This window comes from Drosophila simulans, chromosome 2L (genome assembly GCF_016746395.2).
Source record: "Drosophila simulans strain w501 chromosome 2L, Prin_Dsim_3.1, whole genome shotgun sequence".
Lineage (NCBI taxonomy): Eukaryota > Metazoa > Arthropoda > Insecta > Diptera > Drosophilidae > Drosophila > Drosophila simulans.
Genome location: NC_052520.2, coordinates 16178677 through 16200398, shown reverse-complemented (window position 1 = coordinate 16200398; position 21722 = coordinate 16178677). Strand labels below are relative to the sequence as shown.

At 40.9% G+C, this 21722-nt stretch overlaps 5 protein-coding genes across 5 annotated transcripts in view; 1 reads left to right on the top strand and 4 right to left on the bottom strand.

Moving 5' to 3' along the window:
• Nucleotides 1–5474: 5474 nt before the first annotated feature.
• LOC120284254 lies at nt 5475–7638 on the bottom strand. The gene is made up of 2 exons (XM_039291268.1): nt 6798–7638; nt 5475–5788 (listed from the first exon to the last, which is right to left on the bottom strand). Exons 1-2 carry the CDS (start codon nt 7208–7210, stop codon nt 5680–5682), a joined length of 522 nt encoding a protein of 173 aa, XP_039147202.1. The 5' UTR covers nt 7211–7638; the 3' UTR covers nt 5475–5679.
• Nucleotides 7639–7663: 25 nt separating this feature from the next.
• LOC6732521 (chitinase-like protein Idgf3) lies at nt 7664–9639 on the bottom strand. Its single transcript, XM_002079604.3, has 3 exons — nt 9402–9639; nt 8782–9333; nt 7664–8515 (listed from the first exon to the last, which is right to left on the bottom strand). The coding sequence occupies exons 1-3, from the start codon at nt 9517–9519 to the stop codon at nt 7860–7862; spliced, it is 1326 nt and encodes a 441-aa protein (XP_002079640.1). The 5' UTR covers nt 9520–9639; the 3' UTR covers nt 7664–7859.
• A 640-nt stretch (nt 9640–10279) lies between these two features.
• On the bottom strand, nt 10280–13525 carry LOC6732520 (chitinase-like protein Idgf2). Its single transcript, XM_002079603.3, has 3 exons — nt 13335–13525; nt 11049–11606; nt 10280–10989 (listed from the first exon to the last, which is right to left on the bottom strand). Exons 1-3 carry the CDS (start codon nt 13441–13443, stop codon nt 10334–10336), a joined length of 1323 nt encoding a protein of 440 aa, XP_002079639.1. The 5' UTR covers nt 13444–13525; the 3' UTR covers nt 10280–10333.
• Nucleotides 12342–21722, top strand: part of LOC6732517 — a 48434-nt gene continuing 39053 nt past the window's right edge. The window contains exon 1 of the mRNA XM_016178202.3: nt 12342–12502. The gene's annotated coding sequence lies outside the window, so the exon portion shown is untranslated. The remainder of the gene's footprint in view (nt 12503–21722) is intronic.
• On the bottom strand, nt 14101–15653 carry LOC6732519 (chitinase-like protein Idgf1). Its single transcript, XM_002079602.4, has 2 exons — nt 14933–15653; nt 14101–14830 (listed from the first exon to the last, which is right to left on the bottom strand). Exons 1-2 carry the CDS (start codon nt 15591–15593, stop codon nt 14172–14174), a joined length of 1320 nt encoding a protein of 439 aa, XP_002079638.2. The 5' UTR covers nt 15594–15653; the 3' UTR covers nt 14101–14171.

Below are 21722 nucleotides of genomic sequence, written 5' to 3'. Positions count from 1 at the left end.
GGTGCTTGCGAGCCGTGGAGGAGCTTCGAGTAAAAGCATTGGCCGCTTACACTGCCGCTCAACTGTTTGCGCCCTTCTGGCGTGAACACCGGGAATACAGGGTGACAGGCGCATTTAATCTCCTCAAAAAACTTCGATAGAGCTTAAGATCTATATTTAGTATTAGTATTGGTCAAGGACTTTTTCAAATACGTGCCATTGTTTTTTGAAGATTTTTAACCTGTTTTAAGTGAACATGCCTATTAAAACACTGTGTAATTCACTTAAACTAAATTATAAGTTAATAGTTAGCATAATTCTAAGCTATATATACTTCCCTTTTCACATTTATTTAGAAGCAAATACTGTTTAAGGTATCAATAAAATTTTACAAATTTTCAAGATGTCCTTTTGGGATCCTGTAACTTCATGCAAGTTCAAACATCTTATACTCTTGCACACCCATTGTCGAGCAGCAGTTAGTTAGTTTTTGTTTGAGTAAAATCAACGCCATATTGTAGACATTGTTAAGGTTTCTGAAAATTTTATAATTAATTTTCTGGTTAACATGTTTTTCATATGTGTAAATATGCGCACAATCCATACAATACCAGGGGGGGTAAGGCCCCTTGGTTGGTTGCTGGGTAAAGTTCAGGAAGTGTGTTTACAAAGAAAATCCTTTTGTACAAGTATCAGATTCCTGTGCTGATTAAAGAAGCACCCAACAAAGGGTTTGGATTGGGCGGGCTAGAACATCTTCCCATGCGAGAATATTTATTAAAAATTTCAACATTATAAATGATTTGCCACATGCTACTCATTGCCACGCTCATATCCTGTTTTAGTTCGTTGCTGCATAGAAGGGATGGGAAGCGCAGCGAAGGGCACTGTTTTCTTGTGGCGCCATGACTTTACAAGATCCCGAGACTCATTGCTATATTAACCATTAAGGCATTTTAAATCCAGACGCCGTTGCTCCCCCCGCTTTTAAGTTTTCAACGTCATTTACTTCGTTTCAATTCAATTTGAAATTCAAACTCTTTTTGGCGGCTGCCGCTGCTTCTGCCGTTGATGTTCCCGACTTGGGATTTATAAACTGAGTGAGTGACATGACCATGACGATATAGTAGTAGGTAGCTAAACTGCTGAATCACCGATTCGACGGACTGCCAAATGGCATTATTGTGAATATCTGGAAGATGTTTTTCTGTTTTCGGTTTTCTGGTTTCTCTCTTTTTTATCCATTGTGCGCGCGTTCAACTCTTCGATTCTTTTCCTTTTCCTCCAGCAGTTGTCCTTTTACTTTTTCTAGCCGTCATCCATTCATGTGATCCATCTTAATTCTTTCGGCATTCGTCATCGGTTTTTCTCCTTCTCCTTATTTTATTTTACTTTTTTTGAAAATCCATTGCGCCAGTTCCACACTTGGCTCTGCATTTTAATTTGTCAGCGATTTTCTTTTCAATTTTATTTTCATCAACCAAAACACGGATATTGCATAGTATTGGGCGTCCTGCCAGCTTCTGATCGATGACGTTTTTATTTGCCATATGCGCGTGAGAGTGTGTGCGTGATGGATGGCTTTCGAGGGGGCAGGGGGATGCAGGGACTTTGAGCCAGAGTTAAATTTAAATTGAAAGTGCTACGGCTTAGTGATGGCCAATAAAAAAATATGTCAAAATGTCGGGCTTAAAGGAAATCAATGAGTTTATTTGAGTCAAACTTAATTTATTCAGCTTATAAATGCAAAATTGAGTATATTACTTAATCAAAAACTATAGTTTAAAAGGATAAAGTTAAAGTCGAGTGCCACGAATATCAGATACCCACTGCTGTTGATCCCTGCAGGATTTAAACTGTTTTCTTGTGTATATCATATATTCCTTTGTGTTTTTTATGCCCAGATCATTTGGTTTTTAATAAAGGATAAACATATAAAGTCTCTCTTGTTTTTCAAGGAAGCTGTGCCTCGATGTTCCGAAGCTTGCAATCCATCGATTTCGATTTCGTTTGGCTGAGACAAGACGAACTTGCAACTGGGCTGCGTGTCAATATATCACGATTATGTCAGTCGCTTGTGTTTGTTACCCAGCAGGCGGTCACCTCTTATCCATTGTGGAGTATGAAGAGGGGTATCCAGTTGGGGATCTGGGGATTTGCGTGCGCACGCGTACAGCGCCAAAACGAATTAAATGTGATGCACCGGCAAATGATAATTCAATTTTTTTTTGCCTGAGAATCTGTAGATTCAATTTGTCCAACTGTTTTGGCCCACAAAGCAACAACGCACACGCTCTTCAATTTGGCAAGTTGGCAGTTCGATTTGCGACTAAATGAGGAATCTCTTCTGGACACGCAAGCCGAGAATAAATGTGGGGGATAAGCCCCCTGCCCCTGCAACTGAAACTGATGATGTCAAAGTGTTGCAGTTGCTGTTGATTTTGATTTTTTGGCAAATCATTGGCGTAATCTTTCAGCTGCTGTCAGTTAGAAAACCGATTGAATGAATCAAGGCTAAACATGCATACATTCCCAATTGTTAAGCAATTTATGCAAACAGCACTTCCCCTTTTTCCCATTTCCCGAACGATTTACCATTCTTTCGACGTTTTCGCCTGTCAAATTTGCCAAATCACGATGACGTATCGCTAGACCACGTTTGACATTAACGTTTTTTGCTATCAGCCAACAAAAAGGGTTGCATACTAATTTTCGGAATGGAAAATAGGGGTATGGACTGGTCCATTTTCTTTTTGCTGCCATGCGAGGGGAGAGATAAGAATGCGTTCGCACTGATTGAGTTATGAAGTTGATGGGAAATGATTTTATTATGTATCGGAAGTTCTACAATTTGGAGTAAATTTGTGACGTTCAAAAGAATATAATTTTTTCAAACCAATAATTACATGTTTTTGGGATTTTGCAGTAATTCGCTTAGCAATTACTTAAGGCCTAATTTATAGAGCTCTTCAAGGCATTTGATAATCAAAATTAAGTAAAGAGCTCTCTTTCGAGCTTAGGCCATTTGTAGATCAAATAAACCAATTCTCCCCAAAGCGAATTCCCTTCCATTTCGACTTTGTTTACAAGCTAAATGAGGAATTGCCTATTTAGGAGGGGGAACGGGGCGATTTTTAACGATTGCCCGCTTAGTGTTTATTTGTGCATCTAAACATTTTTAATGGCAAATTGCACGATCCAGCCGAGAACAGTGCCAGTTGGCCCCTAGAAAGTCCAAATCGAAATCCCACCCAGCGTGGGTGATTTTTGATTTTAATGATACACGGGGCAAGTATTTTTTGAGTTATTGCTCACAGTGCGTAATAAAAATCCTCGGCCCGTGGACTCTCGATGTGTGTGTGCCGTACTGAAGTTTTTATTGTTTCTCCGACGATTTAATTAAATTTCTAAAGCGTGCCGCCAGTCGATGCGATGTTGATGTTGCTGTTGATGCTGTTAGTTGGCCATTTAGTTGCAGCGTTTTATTTGTTTGCTTTAGGCGCGTCGTCATCCCCCTCGCCCTCTTAATTCTTTTCGATTCGTAGTCCCCATATTCCAGTTTTCCATTTTTAGCCTCGATTCAAATGCAATTTCACACGTTTCTTCAGTCGGCGGCTGGCAGGGCATTTTGGCATTTTAGTGCCGCAATCAAAAGTTTTGCAAAAGTTTATGCACATTCTTCGGTGACCACAAGTCTTTGGCAATTTATTTGTTATTTCTGTTGCTGCTTTTTTGTTTAGGTTGTAATACGGTGCGATTTCGATATATCTAGAAAGTCTAAGTATTTAAAAGAAGTTGAGCACAATTTGGACAAGCCTTGAGTATTTTAATATGTAGAATTGGTTTTCTAGAGCTCTATCTATATTGAAAATTGCGAAATATTCGCATATAAATGTATCTTTATGTTTCTTAAATAGTTAAATTTGTTACAGATTCAAATGTGCCCACTTATAGTATTAACTTATTAACTTAGTTTCGATCGCTCTCCAGCATTTTTTCACATCCCATCGAAAGCCATATAATTCATGGAGCCACACACGTTTCTTCATTAAATTCCACGTGTTTATTTGTTTAAACTAACCTTTTATGAGGCAGTGGCGCTACATCTAGCCGCAGACACACACAACGATGTCTATATACATATATGCATATATGTCGGGGCGTCGGGTTATCACATCGGTCTATATAGAGAGTCGCCTCTGCTGCTGACAGCTAATTGAATTTAATTGGTGCGAACAGAAAATTACACAAAATATAAACAAAACTTTCATGTTTTAGTTGTTGTCGTTGTTTTTTGTGTAGCATAATTTTATGAGTTGTTTATTTCGTTAAACAAGAATAACCTTAACTTGTTATGGCACATTTTTATTGTCGCTTGTTTATGAATAAAAACAAAGGCAAAACAGTAAGGAGCGCAGAATGGAGCCAAAGCCGGAGCCTTTTATTTTGGAATTCAAAATAATTGTGGTCAGACGAATTCACGATCTGGGCGTTAAAAATCTATAAACGTATCTCCGCTCTGCACGATGCTGACTGAATGCCCTATAAGGAATTGCAAGGTACATCTACAAAGTCAACACGATAATTAAGAGGATATTAACTTAAAGTAAATACTAAACAAAGTGTGTTAGTATCTATTGGTTAGCTTTATGTCTGTAGCTCTGAATACTTCTAAAACTTGGTTATGTGCTGTTTATTATGAATCTGGTTCGAATTTGTTTATGATCAAGTGCAGAGCATTCGAAGTGCTTTAGTTTTAAGTGGTATTATGTTACCAACTTCTCCCACAAGTTGGACTCGATGTTGTGGCGCCACTTGGCCATGGTCGAAGTCAGTGATCGTCATCTGTAAATCATTTTGTGTGACAACCCGCTGACAATTGATGGAGAACGATCTCCGGGAGGAGCTACAGCAGGAGAAGACAGCTCAATCGGAATGGCCTGGTGGCTGAAGTTCTCAAGTTCACAGTTCTCAGGTTCTCTAACGAAGTCCCTTAACGACGACGACTGCCTTGTACGAACTCAGATATACGAACATAAAGTCGCGTGGCTTATTTAAAATTAACAAAGCAATAAAAATGCAAACTCAAGGCAAGCAGAGGGCGATAACAATGTGGGAGAAAAAGGAGAATGAGACCTGGAAATGGCCTGCAGTAAAACAAGTTCATTGTGGATATAAGCCAAATTGAGAGGTCGCAGTCTGAGATACTTAGTCATTCTAATACCAAATGTAGCGGAATGCAAAAACTAAAGCAACTTTTCCAAGGAAATCTTTATCGGTACGGTCAGCTTATCATATCGCTGGCTAACAAACCCAAATCCCTGACCAGTCCACATGCAATTCCTTATCGCCGTCATCGCCTTTTCGACCCGGCCAAAACAATGCAACGCGCAATCAGCGACACTTCATCGGCTACCAAAAAAAAAAGCAAACTGCAAAAGGCGCAGTGGGTATATCGAAACCACAGCAAATAAACAAAAGGACACAGCGCGTAATGAGGGCGAAAATATCTTTATTTAAAGACCAGCGAGAGACTGGCTTCCTTGGAAGACAACAGAAGTCGCTACTGACTCCCAGTTGGAATCCCTGGTGCAAGGCAGCATATTTGTCATTCGCAGGGAGCTCCAGGCGGCGATATGGACCGGGGCAATAATCATGAACAGATCTTGTAGACGCCGCCATGGACCAAATGCTCCTTAATTAGATGGGGCGACAAGCCCAAAGAAATCCGGTAGCTGGTCCGCAGCTTTGTCCTCGTCCTCGTCCGCAGCCTAGGAACACGATCAACGATATATGCAAGTAGTTTACACTCAAAAATATAAACAGTAAAAATTAAAAATATTTTAAATAATATTAAGCACTTTTTTGTAAAACAGATCAGATTATTTCTATATTTCGAAAGGGGTGAGTTTTAAAAAATGCATTATACAGCAATAACCCAGATTTTAGCCCAGATAATTGGAAAAATAGTTTAATTATTTATGTATATTGCATTTTATTAAATGCATAGGATTATAGAACTTCTTATGAATTAAATAACTTACAGTTCTTATGTTTGTTGTAATTATTTTATTAAAGTTTCCTCCTAAGTGCATTGCGACTTTAGTTCTGTTTTGGGATATATTATGGAACGGTGGCCAAAACAATGCCGTGTTTACAACTTGTAAGCTATGCAAGTGGCATGCTCTGGCCCACTCCCTTCCCTGTCACCATCGATCCCATATAGTTAACCAAAATCCATGCCCTTTGGGCCCTTAACTCGCAGTCTGGGAAGCTGCCTCTGGCTGGCCAAGTCTCGACTTCTGCCACTAATGGCATATTTTGCATTCCAATAAGGCATTGCGCCAATTGCAAATAATTTCCGAGTGTATAGTCAGCTTAATAAGATCACGATTCCCAGATAAGCCGCTTAGATAGCAACTAGGACTTCCAGCTGGCTCCAAGGGTTTGAATTTGGTTAACAGTGGCTAGAGTAAGTGTGGGAGACCCAGTCACACGGCGTATTCATAAGTTCGAAATTCTCCAGCTGGCCACAGATTATTAGATAAAGAGATACTTAAGTTCGGGGTTTGTTGATTTAATATCTCGAATATATAAAGAATAATATATTTAAATGTAAGCTTTTGTTAGCGAGATTTAATTCAGATTAAGCACATAGCGGTTAACATAGAAACCTATAGCGTTATATTAAATACTTTTCGATAAAAGTTGCATCCATTAAATTTTTATATAGCGAATGAAATCCTTGTTTTCATTATCTTATTCATATTTTCATAACCTTAGCATGGAGAAATTTTAGATATTTTATCTTGACTTACCACACCCAATAGAAGGGTATACCAAAGTTATTAGGCTCGTCGATTTTGGCCAAGAAACAATAACTTAATTTAGTTGTCTTACATCGTGTTGCTGTCGTCGCCAGTCGAGGCAGTCGGCCCAGACACCCCCGATCCAGGTCCTTGTGGCCACAGTTCACTGTAGTGGCAGCCTTTGCATGGTGGTATGTCAGCAATTCTGTAAACAGGGGACACACAGCCCAAAGGGGGGCAGGTCCAGCCATGGTGGAGTACGCATATGGATCGCGGATCGAGTTTTTCGCAGTCGCGTTTGTAGCGCCAATTACACAAAGCCAAGTTAAGCAGTTCGAACTCAGTGGCGAAATCTGTAAATCTTCGCTGGGGCACAAAAAGCGAGGAAAATCGGCAAAGAAAAAACCACCGCAAAATGCCATTTGACCAAGATGGGTCCGAGATGATAAAGCGACCGATTCGCCCAGACGTGGGCGCCAAACAATTCAATGCAAAAGGGGCAATTAAACGGGAGAGCAGGGTAACGATGCATATAAAAAAATATGGGAACCCGGGCAGTGTTTGAAAAAAATAAATTAATAGCTGCTATCATTTGCATCACGAAGAAACTTTGAAAGGACATTGTTCAAAGGCATCAATCAGAAAATATTAAATATATTAAGCCATTTTAAAAACTCTTTCGTTGCCTGTATATGAATGAAGAGGGCAAACATAACTAAAAAATAGTAATAACAACATTATTCTTATATATAGAATAATATATGTAATAGAATTACATTCCATTTGGCACTACCTCTTTTCTCTCAGTGCATATCAGTTTCCTTAATCTCCCTTCCCATTTGAGGACCAAGCCCATCGAATTAATTTGCGGTGCATTTTAGTTTACAACTTTGTAATTAATTTGCAAAAAGGGACAGACACAGAAGGAGGCCTTTTAGCCACCGAAAGGGTGACATTTGTTCCCTTCCAGCTCCGCTTCCCCAACTTTTCATGTGACATTTGCGTGCTGTAGATGTCTTTATGGTCTGGTCTGGATAGTTGAATTAGAGATGTTGGCTTAGAGAAGTCGGCTTAGAGAAGTCGATACTTGATGGCGCGCAGCATGGGGAAGCGATCGCCTGTGCACTGACCGCGGAAATCGTCTTGGGTCAGATCAAACAGAGCCACTCCACCGAGATTCCTTGCCCGGGCGTACATAGCCTTGCTGGAGCCGGAGTCCGGATCATCATAGCTAATCCACAGTCCATGGTCTCCATTTTCATCGGCGGCACGGAAGGCGTAGCTGCCATAACGTTTGGTGGGATCCACAACCCTTTTCACCGGAGCATTAGGACCTCGGGCATTGGAGTTACTGGGGTTTGGCATCAGTGAGCAGATCTCAGCCCAGTTGAGCAGACCCTCCTGTTTGCTCTGAGGTCCAGCTGGAGCAGGTCCCTGGGTGGAGGAGACCACTGGCATACCAGAGTCTCCCGAATCCTTGCTCATCTTCCACGTCCTGCCATAGGTGGCAATGCCAATGTTTATCTTATTAGCCGGCACTCTTTGAAGCAGCCAGTGTTCCATTTGGAAGTTCAGATTGTAGTGGCCCAAACGATTTTGTCCAACTGCCTCATATGTTGGCGCCGAGAAGTCGGCCTCCTCGGGATTGCGCTGCGGGGTCAGGAAGTCAAAAGTTCCCAGGTTGATGAAGTCCAGGCTTGGGGCGATCGACGGGGCATCGTAATACCCTAGAAAATAAAGAGATGCACTGAATTATTAGTTCCGAAATACATTAGCACTTATTATATAATAACTCATTCCCTGCTACTTTCTAAGCCAATCTGTTTCAACAGCTGCTTCTAAAACAATTAACAGTTGTATACCAATTAAACAAAGTTGGTTATATCAGTGGGTTTCATCGATACCCAACGCAAATAAAAAACTTTTCTGACTCATCAAATTACACCAGATCGTCGGAATAAACAAAGTAATTGCCTGTCGTTTGTATACTTACAGCTGGAGTTAACGTTTGGCAAAACGGTGAGACTGAGCAGCAGATCATTTTGTTTCAGAGCGGCACTCAAATCCTTGATCAGGGCAGTCACCTGTCCTTTGTGCGTTTCCGATTCAGTGTCCACAATATAGTCGCCGGTGAAGAACTTCTTGAAACTCTTCCAGGCAGAGCCAACATCCCCATGAACCTTGCGTGGCTTATTTCTGGGTAGCTGGAGAGCCAGGTCCAGACCATCGAAATTATAACGTCTCACCAAATCTCGAGCGGATTCGATGAAGCGCCTGTGGCCCTGTTGTCCCGATTCCAGGAGCTTTATATACTGGTTACCCTCATTGGTATCGGCATCGCCACCAACGCTCAAGAGGAACTTGATGTGGGGATAGCGTTCCTTCATACTGGTGACCTGGGCCAGATGACGCTGCTCAAGGTCCAAACGCTTGTTAATGCTCTGCATTTCAAAGTTATCGGCATTAACACCCGCATAGCCGTAGACCAAATGGGTGCAAAACTGCAGGGCTAGCTCGATGTCGGTAATCGAAAACTGAGCCAGGCCTACAATGGGGTTTACAAATGTAGCTTTAACTATACAAATAATAGGTTCCCCAATTGGGAATACTTACCCTGACGCTGAGAGCCCTGCGAGTCATAGAAACAAACCAGATTAGGAGCGGCGCTCACTTTAAATTGAGCCAAAACCGCCAGACTCAGTGCCAAACTGAGCCAAAGAGAGCCAGTCATCTTTGCAGAGCGATATGTGAACCCAGAGAGCTCTACGAAGTCAAAACAAATACTATATACTTTTGGACTTAGGCACTACTTCGCAATGTGGTCCGTCGCCGGCGAGATGCGAAACCAAACTGAATTCGAAATGTCACTTAGCACGGGAATTGGAATAAATATGGGCACAGTGGAGCTTTTCAGTGGAACCACCTCCGCGCGTTTCCCCGTAGTGAATCGAAAACCCCAGACGAACAATAGCAAACGCAGTTCGTGGGTATCATTATCAACGAAATTCAACGAAATTGTTTGTCTCAAGTGCCAGCTGACATCGGGTTCAATGAGATCACCTCTCTCAGCTCGGTAATTTACACAAAAAAAAGGACAGATTATATTTACGTCTTTCTCCAGATTATGTCCACCGACTCATAGTTTAAATAGGCTAATTCCACGGGCAGTGATAAGTCTGCACTTTATAGGGTGTTGACGAATTAGCAAGGTCGCTACTGTTCGTTACTCATGCCCAAAAATGTGTAAATATTTAGCTTTTAAATGCTTAAGGGATTGCGGAGGAGTTTACTATGCACATAAGCAGATTTATAATTATATGTTTTCAAGGTTTCCAATGAAAAGGGGTACATAGCGTATAAGTGCCAGATAAATAAAATGTATATACAAGCTCCTAAAAATTTGTTTTGAATATGAATAATAAAGTTTAAGCAGAGCTTAAACTTTTATAGAGATAACAGCCCTTGGTATTACGCATAACAAATGTCTTAGGTTTTATATGTATTGAATAATTGTTTATTTAAAGTATTAAATGTCGTGTTTCGTTTTATAGACGATATTTGATGGCTCGCAGAATGGGATACTTATCGCCTGAGCACTGTCCACGGAAATCATCGTAGCTCAGATCGAACAGCGCCACGCCCCCTAGGTTCTTGACACGGGCGTAGGCTGCCTTATTGGAGGCGGAGTCGGGATCATCGTAGCTCACCCAAATGCCCTCGGTTATCTGACCATCCACTGGGCGATAAGCTATGCCCCCGAATCTCTTGGTGGGATCAGAAACTCTTCGCAGTGGCGAATCGTTGCCCTTGAGGAATTGATTTTGGGGATTGGACAACTTTCCGCAGATTTCAGCATAGCTGAGTAATCCGGGCTTCTGGGACTGGAAGCCCTCGGGAGCTGGTCCACTTGTCTCCGGCACCACAGGAACTCCTTCGAGACCCGAGTCCTTGGTAAGTTTCCATGCATTACCATAGGTGGCAACTCCCAAATTGATCTTATTAGATGGGAATCCCTGAGATAGCCAGTAATCCACCTGGAAATCAGCGTTAAGGTGAGCCAAGCGATCCTTTGATCCATCGGGATGGTAGATGGGAGCACTGTAGTCCGCCTCCTCGGGATTACGAGCTGGTGTCAGGAAATCGAAGGTAGCCAGGTTCACAAAGTCCACCAGGCCATTCAGAGCGGGAATATCAAAGTACCCTAAAGTCATAATTAAACTAAAGTATAATTAAATATGATTATTATTTCGAAATACCTACAAGTTGAGTTTACATTGGGCAGCACAGTCAGACTGAGCAGGAATCCATCAGCTCTCAAGGAGTCCTTTACATCCCTTACCAAGGCGGTAAACTGCTCCTTATGAAGGGCTGCGTGTGGATCCACTATGAAATCGCCGGTGAACAGCTTCTTAATGCTCTTCCATGCCAGTCCCAGATCACCGTGAACCTTCCTGGGCTTATTCTTGGGGAACTGATAGGCCAGATCCAATCCATCAAAGCCGTAGGTCTTAACCAAGTCATAGGCCGATCGGATGAATCCAATTTGACGAACCTTCTCGCCCTCCAGCAGATCGATATACTTGTTGGGATGATCAGGGTCGATGTCATGATCGCCGCCCACACTCAACAAAACCTTCAGGTGGGGATACTTCCTCTTGAGGGAGGTAACCTCGGAGAACTGATGCTTGTAGATGTCCAGGTTCTCGTTCATACTGTACGCCTGTAGGTTTTCACCTCGTAGTCCAGCATAGCCGTAGACCAAGTGGCTGCAGAATTGCAAGGCGATCTCCAGATCGGGATTGAGCAGCTTGCCCAGACCTGTAAAAAACACAGTTTAAATTCAAAAGATGGCATATTTAGTATGCACGAAAAGTACAACGAGTTGCACTCGAATAACAAATAATCCCAGAGACTCGAAGTGGTCATTGCTGTGGGACACTATCTGCGCACAGTGATCTGACACCCAACACTCTCGCTCTCGTTGAAAACTACCGGAGAGCGGAGATCGGCGGATCTCCCCTGACCAGCACCCCCTTCTCGGATGCTGATCCATTGTCTCGTCGACTTCAGTGGCTTAATTGAACGCCAACAGTGTGAGCCCAGCGAGCGGTTTATTATTGTTCGACTCGGGTGCGGAGCACAGTGGGTCGAGTATAGTCATTTGCATATATATAAAAATATTAAATTATACGTTATTTGAAAACAGAATTTATAAATGAACTTTTGGGTTTCAAATGTATACTAATTTATACTCAAAAAGCCTTTAGGACGTAGTTTTTGGTATTTTTTAACAACAGATTTTTAATTGAATTGGAAAATATTATTTTCTGGACATATATTTGAGCTGTTAACAAATCAACATTTTAACTACTTCCTTTTTTAAACATTTTTACAAATTTAAATTTGAGACTTAAATATTTATTTACTTATCGAATGCATCTATTGTACGATTTAATTCTTAGCTCACTTTTTTCCTATCCTGAGGACACTGTGCAGCGCTGCTGAGTCACTTGGTGCCACTTGCTCGGATCGCTGGTGCCAAGTCAGCGTCCGCTGGCGGGGCAGTTGTCGTGCTGGACTCGCTGTGTGTTGAACGCTCTGGTTTTCATTTCGAATGCGTGGGATCGGCTCAATAATATAGACTTAACTCGCCCAATACCAAAATAATCAACTAATTGCCATATTTTGAGAATTCATTCCATTACTCTTGTTTGGTAAGTTACACCCGCCCAAATTAGCTTGTTAATCCGATCAAAACTGCTGCTTTTTATCGCTTTGCGAGCCAAACTCTGCGGGAGAGCCAGTCTCTGTGTTTTATTTTGAAAAAGAAATAAACTGGCCGGATAAGCCACTGACCTCTATAAAACTAGCTTTGGCTCTCTTTATCTCTCTGTTTCGTTCGCCAGGCGATAAGCACTGCAAGTTGAATTGAATTAAATCCGAGTTTTGTTTTGAATCAGAAATGGTTATGTAACTCGATTAGCATGCTTTTGTTTTTATTCGTCTGTAAATTTGGCACACGCTACTCAAAAGATAGGCGGATTTTTTGTAGGCTTTTTCGATAAAATCAAATTTTTATATTTCCACGTTTTTATAGGTCAGCTTTGAATAAATTATTAATATTTTAAAATTTTCTTTAATTCTTCTTATTTTTTTATTTACCAAATCTGTTGTTCAGTTCAAACGTGACTTAATTGGTAAATAAAGTTTAACCAGAATTACTGTTCTTCAAAGCTTTTCATAAAGAATTTTAAATGATAATCAAGTGTATATATTCACAAAACGTATGCCGGTCAGTTTTCATTGATTAAAAAAATTTAAAACAGGTAAACAACATTTTAGTTTGTAATACTAATAATACACTAGTGCTAAATGGGACCTGTTTGAACAACTAAAATGTTTCTACGTTGTAACATTTTCTGTGTGTGATTGCTATATAGAACATTTAACAACATCATCGAAACCTCATCGATGATCTAAGTTTTGTGATCTATATTATTTGTTTGTCATATTCACTTTCTGGAGTATTCCGACCCCCTCACTCACCTTCCCTGGTGTAACTCGAAGAGTCATAGTAGCAGACTAAGTTGGAGGCAGCTTCTGTACTTGCCGCAAAGAGGCACGCGACAAACGTAAACCAGATCCACGCCTTCATGGTGCCAGGGATATATCTCTATAGGCACGACCGCAGAGCAGATCAAATGAAATCGAACTGAGACTGGAATCGAAATGGAAAACGAAACCGAAACCAAAACCCCAGCCCCAAGCCGACGACAAAAAGCTTGAGCGGAGCTTTAAGAGCGGTCTGAAAGCCGATCTGAAACCGAGCTCATTTCATTGCTGTCTTACTTATTCTCGCAATGACTTAATTGTGTACACAGAAGTTAATGACGACGATTGCGACGAGGCAGACGCAGGGTCATAACGAGGAGACCTCTAAAATTAAAAAAAAACAAGCAAATAATCTTAAAACATTGAAACGCGCTTGCTGATTAGAATTCGAAAACAGTGTTTCTGATTTGTTTCGCAAGTGTACATATATAGAACTAAATGCGGTGGAAATACCCGTCTATACCACTTGATTTAGTTTATCATACGCACTATAGAATTCAGTTTTTGTTTAGCAAATCACCGAATGACTGGGATTGTTTATTGAATTTTCAGATCCGCTTAGAACATATTATTGTGGGTTTTTACTAAATTACAAACCATTTCCTTAATGATTTGTGTTTGGAATTAATTTGGGCTTTCCCAATTATTAAATAGTATTTTCAACTGCAAACATATGTAATAATATAAAAACGTTTCAATATTTATAATTCAAATGACACATTTATTAAAAAACTTAAAATATTAGGCTATTAGCAATAACAAGCAAATTATTTATCCCATAAAGTACTTAATTGACCGCACAATGGGGTACTTTTGGCCAGTGCAAAGTCCACGGAAGTCATCGTAACTTAAATCAAAAAGTGCAATTCCACCGAGTCCCTTACTCTTGGCATAGACCGCCTTTATTCCAGCAAAATCCGGATCATCGAAGCTCAGCCAAACGCCAAAATCTCCATTCTCATCCGCTGGCCGGAGGGCGTAATTTCCGTATTTCTGGGTGAGATCCGTGACCTTGCGGAGCGGCGCCAGTTCTCCTCTATATTGAGCGGATGCGTTCTGCGACAACTTGGAGCAAATCTCTGGCCAACTGAGTAAACCCTCAGCACTCTGGATTTGTATTCCGCCTGGTGCAGCTCCACATGTCTCATGAACAATGGGAGCTCCACTGAGTCCAGATTCCTTCGATAACTTCCAAGCCCTGCCATAACTGGCTATTCCCAGGTTCAACTTCTGGCCGGGACAATGATTCTGCAGCCAGTAGTTAACCTGGAACTCAACATTCAAATGGGGCAAGCGATTCTGTTCGTCCTGGAAGAAAATCGGAGCTGTGTAGTCCGCCTCCTCGGGATTTCGTAGTGGGGTGAGAAAGTCGAAGGCCGCCAGGTTTATATAGTCGAACTGGGGGTGCAGTTTGGGGACATCAAAGTACCCTAACGAAAAGAATGATAAGGAAGTGGTTAATAAAATAGTTCCTACTATATGCAAAAATAATATATATTTAACAAGTTTTATTTTTACTGGATTAAACTTACATGTGGAGTTCACATTGGGCAGGACTGTCAGAGACAGCATCAGATTGGCAGATCGGAAGGCATTCTTTATATTTCCCACGAGATCGGTGAATTGTGACTTGTGCTGCTCCGCCAGGGGATCCACAACAAAGTCACCAGTGAAAAGCTTCTTAAACGACTTCCAGTACGTTCCAAGGGATCCATGGACTTTTCTGGGCTTATTGCGGGGCAACTGGAACGCGAGATCGAGGCCATCGAATCCATTTCGCTTCAGCAAAATCATGCTGCTGTCTATAAAATTCTGCTGAGCAGTGCGATTCGCCTCCAGAAGCTCCACATATTTATTGGGATGGGCCTCATCCACATCGCGATCTCCACCCACGCTGAGGAGAATCTTCAGTTGAGGAAACTTCTGTCGCAGGGCGGTGATGTCCTTGTAGTAGAACATGTCCAGGTCCACATTCAGACTGAATAGCTCGAGCGTACCGGACTTCAGGCCCGCATATCCGTAAACCAAATGGGTGCAGAACTGCAGGGCCAAATCCAGTTCGTTGGTATGCATTTTGGCCAGTCCTTGGCGCAAATACGAGGTGGAGTCATAATAACAAACCAGATTGTTGGCAGCATGGGTCAGGCTTGTCACACTGAGCAAGCCCAGTAAATAAAACAACTGGAATCTCATCTTCTGGTAGAGACCACGTCCTGACTTTATGGCTGATAATTAGCAACTGAAATCTCGTTCAAAAGCTTTATAGCTCAGCTGCTGTATTTTTGCTTATCTCACTGTTCTGTCGATGATGCCATTATCTGGTTTTCAGGCATTACGTAGTTCCTGTCAATGTTTTCCGACTTTATTGCGTTTGTTTGCGATGCCCTGTCAGCTAATACAGTTTCACGAATTGCCGTGACTCAACTTTTAGGGGTCTTTTTTATGGCAAAGTATTTCACGTTTTTAGTGAGTGTTTTGGACTTTTGTTTTACTTGCAAAATTAAATTTATTGCAAAGGGAAGATTGAAAAACAAGAGTTATATATAATTAATAATATTTATTGTACAGATATTAATAATGAAAGTTTTACAATTTTACAATTTCATTTTACAATACTCATATAAAAATGTACTAATGAACTAACAGAGTATTTATTCAGAGATTTATATTTTATTATTTTTAAAACGCAGTTTTAGTGTCTTCGATCTATAAATGAAACGTAAAAACCAACTTTAAATCTTCCATACATTGCCATAACATTTTTCATGATCTACCTCATTTACGCATCGTCATCGCTGTCGTCATTTGGCTCCTGATGAAGGTGAAAGACTTTCAATTAGCTAAACCCGAACCGCTCCAAAAGAGCCGACTCTCGAGTGGAGGACAACCTGCTGGGCAGCCGAATCTTCGGCAGCTGTTTTGGGCCCACGGGGAGGCACTTAAATCAGGAATCAATTGAAGCATTAAATACCCCAAACAAAGCAGCGAAAGATGGTCCTTGGGCAAAAGTCGAAATGGGACAGCTAATGACGACAGTCACAACAATGCGATGTGGGGATGGATCTCTGATCCGATGTACTCAGGGATCTACTCTCGTATGTGACACAACCAATTAGACAAAGGACATGGCGGGTCCTTGCCGAAGAATGCGAAATAATCCTCACACGCTGCTTAGCGCTGACAAAAAAAGCCGGAAAAATCGGGGGGCGAGAGGTCCGAGAGGCGTGTTCGTGATGAGAGGCGGCATTATCCTCGAATGTCCTCGATTGTGTGTGCGTTTTATCCGCAGCCATATCTGTATCTGTGTCTCTCATTGTTGTTTGATTTATATCGGAGGCCTGGCTCATCATCATCTCATTGTTTGCCTCACACCCCATCCATCCGCACATATATGTATGTACACATATCTATCCCATATCACTGTGGCCCAGATATAACAAGCCCAAGCATTTCTGACCTTAGCCCATGTCCACTGTCTATTAGCCACAAATCCCCATTTCCATCTACCAACTATTTGCTTTGGTCTTTTTGGTTGTTTACTTCGGCTAGTTTCGATATCATCAATCAGTCAACCATTGCTGCGCAAATAGAAATCAATGCCAAATAGCTTAATGTGTGAATTAATGTGCTATATAGTCAGATTGTATTACACTTATGGGCTTTGCTGTTGACATAAACTTTAGTGTTCAATAAAACTTTAATAGCTTTCGGACTAAATAAGGAAATAATCCAGAACACTTGGATCGGAAAATAAAACTGTTTTAAAACAGTATCTTTCTTATGCTCAAGAGTTCTACATTCATCATAAATGGCAGGTCTTATTTAATAACTTTCTCTGTTGCTATTCAATAGTAACCTTCTTCTTTATTTAGGTCATTTAAAGTCCCTTGTAAATGATCAAAACCATTTGTATAGCACCACAATAATTGAAACTTTTCCAAGACCCTTAATCCTTTCTTACATTTTTATTTACCTCCTTGCCGCGAAAACTTGAAATTGGTTTCCATTATTGCGCATTCTTGGGTTCCCTGCTTGGCAATAATTAAGTCCAATAATAATTTAAACAAATACCTTCGCCAACCCCAGGCTCACCTTCAGCTTCATTATCTGTGGCAGCAGGTGCAGAACACCGCAAAGCATTTGCCTTATTTCATATTTCTAATTAGACAGCCGACGCTTTTCCGAAGTTTTCGTAACCGGGCAGACAATGCAATGCCCGCAAGAACAGAGGAAAATTCAATTTTCACAAAACAATTGCCATTAGGCGACGGTTTTCCTTTGCCGCCAAAACAGACGAGTGCTCTGCCCAATTGATGTGCCTAATCAGTTTATCTAAAGCATTTTTTTTGGCCGCCCTTCTGGGGGTTGCTGGCCAACAGGAAATTCATCATTGTCAAATGTGCGGCTTGACATTTTCCAAAAAGAAGGGGGGACTCGGAAAAAATGTAAACTTTTTTGAGGCAACTTTTGGCTTTTTTTTGAGGGTTGCCTTTGCAATATAATTAGAAATTCATAATGAATTTTATTTGCTTTGGCCGCAGAGCAAAAACGAAAAAAAAAACGAAATGAAAACAACACGAGGCAACGTCGCCTTGTCTAAATGTATTTTTTCGGTAATATTGACGCGCATTTTTGTGCAAATAAAATTAAAGCGCCCCCACGCCATTTTCGCCCTTATGAACCCACCGCATTAACAGACCGGGGCATATCAAATTATCAGTCGTGGGCTGGGCAGTAGTCAGTCATTCAGTCACTCAGTCATTCGTCAGTCCATTCAGTCAGTCCATCAGTAGGAAATTCTGGGTCGAGCCTTGGATTTCAAATTCTTGTTTTTGGAGGGGGATTTGGTGGTGTTAATGCGGCGTGCAGGTATCAAAGCGGCGTTTGAAAAATGAAATTAAAAATTGTTGTTGATTCTAGCGCAAAAGAAATGGATAAAGCGAAAAAAAACAGTGGAAGATTAAAGTTAATGATAACAGCGACTGTGGCATACCCTGCTGAATGATATGCAAAATATAATAGTAAAGTTAATGCAATTTAAACGTATTTTGGGCATTTTTAAACAAATATTTTCTGATAAATCTCTCACAGATAAAAAATGAGTTTTAAAATGTAATCAATCTACTTATAGCAGGCAAAGTGACCTATTATAAAAGATTTCATATAGTGCAACCAAAAAAAAAAAAGATACAGCACGTCTAGAATTTTTAATTTATAATAAGTCAAAGAGCACTTCTTTGGGCTATCTATGTCCATGGCGGGGTTGGAGGTTCATTCCAAGGAGTCAGTCTGTCCAGAAATGCCCCTCACTGCCATTCATTAGGTAAGGACATTTTGTTGCTGTCTTCATTAGAGACTTCGGATCTCAAAGTAAGCTTGGGAATGTATCCATCTATCTGTCAGCTAGAGTTTCCTGCTTGTTGCCGGGTCCGGATATTGCTTTGGTTTTTGCGGATGACTACATGGCGCCACATGTCACCAATACAGAATACAGAATGCCAAATACAAAAAAAAGACCAAGAGGACCTTGAAGGACTTCGTTTTGAGTAGCATGACCTTCGGTGTGTTGCTCATATTCATTATAAGCCCAAATAACTGTTGTCGTTGAGTGGCAAGTGTCAAAATACCATGGGCCCAAAAGGATTGTTACCATCGCACGTCGGTTCCCCGATTTCCTCTCCTCGATGGCGCCTTCTGGTTTTCTGCTCAATTGGTTCTGGCGTCGATTTGGCCAACTTCTTCCCCCTTCCCTTCCCCGACGTTTCCCTTTTTGTGGGCTCGAGTTACCAGTTGCAGCTAACTGACTTGCTTATTGGCCTGGCTTTCGGTTGGCCACTTGGCCACTTGGCCCGGCTCATGTGATTTACCGGGCCCTCTGCTGCTCAAGTGTCAGCAGAAGCTGATGGGAAACCTTAGTGGCGGTGCCAGTGGCGGCGACTGGCGACAGTTGGCCCTGGCTCAGCATTAAGCCTCATTTCTGGCCAATTCTGTCCTACACTTTCTGATAACTGTTGCCGTAAATCAATATCTCGCTTTGTGGTCAATCAAAATGCGTTTTTTTTGCACTGTTGCAGAGGGTACCGTTCGGGGAAATGGTAGCACATGATGGGAAGTACTTACGATACCTTGAAGTACATAAGTGTAAAGACAGATTAACTATGTATCTCCATATTTTTAACAAGCTTGGGCACAGTCTAATTAATTTTTATACGGAACGGAACAAAAGAAAGTCGCCGCGGCAATAATTCATTGAAAAATATCATCAAAATCAAATGACAAAAACAATGTCATAAATAATAATTAATGCCACTTAATGCACACTACCAACAATATTCAAACAGAGCTGCGAAAAAATATTAATACATATAAAAATATAAAGCAGAACATAAATCTCGGCGGAGAGGGTGAAAGCAGAGACAGACAAGTTGGTCATAAAAATGGTTTATAAGTCCATAAAAACCAATTGTTTGCATTGCCCGTAATTGCATTAAAAAACACTGAGCCACGTGGACACTCCAATAAATATTGATGGGGAATTGGGGGAAAAAAAAAAGAAAATCCGCAATCGAAGCGTATGCATTTTTAATTTCGGACTTAACGCGGCATATAGAATGTAATTAAAACAGAATCTGATTAAATAAAAACAAATTAAGTGGTTTGTAAATAAATTGAATAGCGAGTGCGTAAAAAAAGTAAATAAATTTGCGGCCATGTTATTGTTACATAAACTGCGCTTGCCAATTTTTTGTTGCCTGTTAATCACAAACAATACATTAATAATATAAACCAATAACTAATCATATCAAACAGCCGTGTCTACATCGTCTGTACAGTTGAGTCGACTTTTAGAATCCTTTTCGAGAAACTCGAATAATACCAACAACTTTTACTTAAGGCCAAAGTTAAAATAATATTGTGACAAGACCCATCCCTCGAACAAGTCTGGGGTTCTTCTAGCTTTTAGCTGAAGGCCAAATTCGTAGACCATCCACATTTGTCTATTTTCCTATGCAAATCGTTCGATTTCGCTGTGGAAATGGAAGTTTTGGGCGAGTCTGAGGAAAAACCTCTGTTGCAATCACAACCCCTTTGCGCATTATGCGTAATTCTAAAAATGTTTTCTTTTGCTTTGCTTATTTTTTAATTGCTAAGTTCGTATTTCCACCTCAGCTCAACTCAGCCCTTTTTCGGCCTTTCTACTTTAGCCTTTCTCGTCTGCCAAAAAGTTCAACGAAGTGTGTAAAGTTTTCTTCTCACAGCGTAGGAATGGGGTAGCTAGCTGCTTTGGCATTAAATTTGTGTAAATGGATTTTGCTAATGGATCCAATAATTCATTTACAATTTTACTTCTTAGCCTGGCAAATGGTATTTGCGCCAAGGTAAATAGGAGTCAGGACGACTTGGCCGCACTTTTCTGCGGTCGCCGATGGGAAAGGAAGGCAAAAGTGGTTTGCATTCGGTTTTTGGGTGGCTTTCGGTGGAGGATTTCACACTTAAGTTGTGCGGGAAAACGCTAAGGAAAATTCCTCGACTGAGAGAACAGCTTTGGGCCTAAGGACTTAAGAGGTATTTTCCAGTCCAGCTTTCAGCATCAATTAGACGCCTCTGCGTTCTGACTATTTGAAAATATTTATTTGTCTCACATTGTTACAACTTTTAGCATTGCCTGACATTAATTTGTTGCTAATACGTTTTCCACCTAAGTTTGTTGAAAGCCCTATCAATGTATTCTTTTCCGCAGCTTCCCTTAATCTCCTCTAGCGCGGAAAACAATTCCAAACACACAATTAAATACCATTTTTTACGCCCAATAAATTTGTTAAAAAATGTATGAGGCTGCGTGAGGTCCCTTTTGTGTGTGAGTGTCTGCTTAACAATATGAAAAATAAAGCTGACCATTTTTTCACACGCCAGACACGCAAGGATAAATCGGGGGATATATGTATATATAATCGTATATACATATATACATATTTATATGTGTGCGGGCCAAAGAGTTGAGGGCAACGCGTGCTAAGGACCAAAAAAGGACCCACAACAATGAACCTGAGCGTCACTTTGTCTTTTTGTTGGCACACACACACACACTCGCACGCAGCTGGACACCCGTGTGTATATGTGTGTGAAAAATCACTGCCGCAGTGACGAAGGTCCTTCCTCGTTGTTGCTGTTGTTGCGCCATTATTTTGCTTAATTATTTACATGAGTAAACAGTTGAGAGTTCAGTTCAGTTCACTTGCGCTGGTGATGAGTTGCGGAGGTAATTTTTTCATATATTTATGGTGTCCGCAGATATGTGCAGTGTAAAATATTTCTTAAAAA

Excerpts from the sequence above, each read along its gene's own strand:
- LOC6732520 (XM_002079603.3), bottom strand. The coding sequence starts at position 13,443 with ATGAAGGCGTGGATCTGGTTTACGTTTGTCGCGTGCCTCTTTGCGGCA. Across the intron at positions 11,607-13,334 it reads TTCGAGTTACACCAGGGAAG|GTCTGGGCAAGCTGCTCAAT; the intron begins GTGAGTGAGGGG and ends TGTTTTTTACAG. Across the intron at positions 10,990-11,048 it reads GCCCAATGTAAACTCAACTT|GGTACTTTGATATTCCCGCT; the intron begins GTAGGTATTTCG and ends TTATGACTTTAG.
- LOC120284254 (XM_039291268.1), bottom strand. The coding sequence starts at position 7,210 with ATGGCATTTTGCGGTGGTTTTTTCTTTGCCGATTTTCCTCGCTTTTTG. Across the intron at positions 5,789-6,797 it reads ATACCCTTCTATTGGGTGTG|TGTAAACTACTTGCATATAT; the intron begins GTAAGTCAAGAT and ends TATATTTTTGAG.
- LOC6732519 (XM_002079602.4), bottom strand. The coding sequence starts at position 15,593 with ATGAGATTCCAGTTGTTTTATTTACTGGGCTTGCTCAGTGTGACAAGC. Across the intron at positions 14,831-14,932 it reads GCCCAATGTGAACTCCACAT|GGTACTTTGATGTCCCCAAA; the intron begins GTAAGTTTAATC and ends TCTTTTCGTTAG.
- LOC6732521 (XM_002079604.3), bottom strand. The coding sequence starts at position 9,519 with ATGACTGGCTCTCTTTGGCTCAGTTTGGCACTGAGTCTGGCGGTTTTG. Across the intron at positions 9,334-9,401 it reads GCAGGGCTCTCAGCGTCAGG|GCCTGGCTCAGTTTTCGATT; the intron begins GTAAGTATTCCC and ends ACCCCATTGTAG. Across the intron at positions 8,516-8,781 it reads GCCAAACGTTAACTCCAGCT|GGTATTACGATGCCCCGTCG; the intron begins GTAAGTATACAA and ends TTTATTTTCTAG.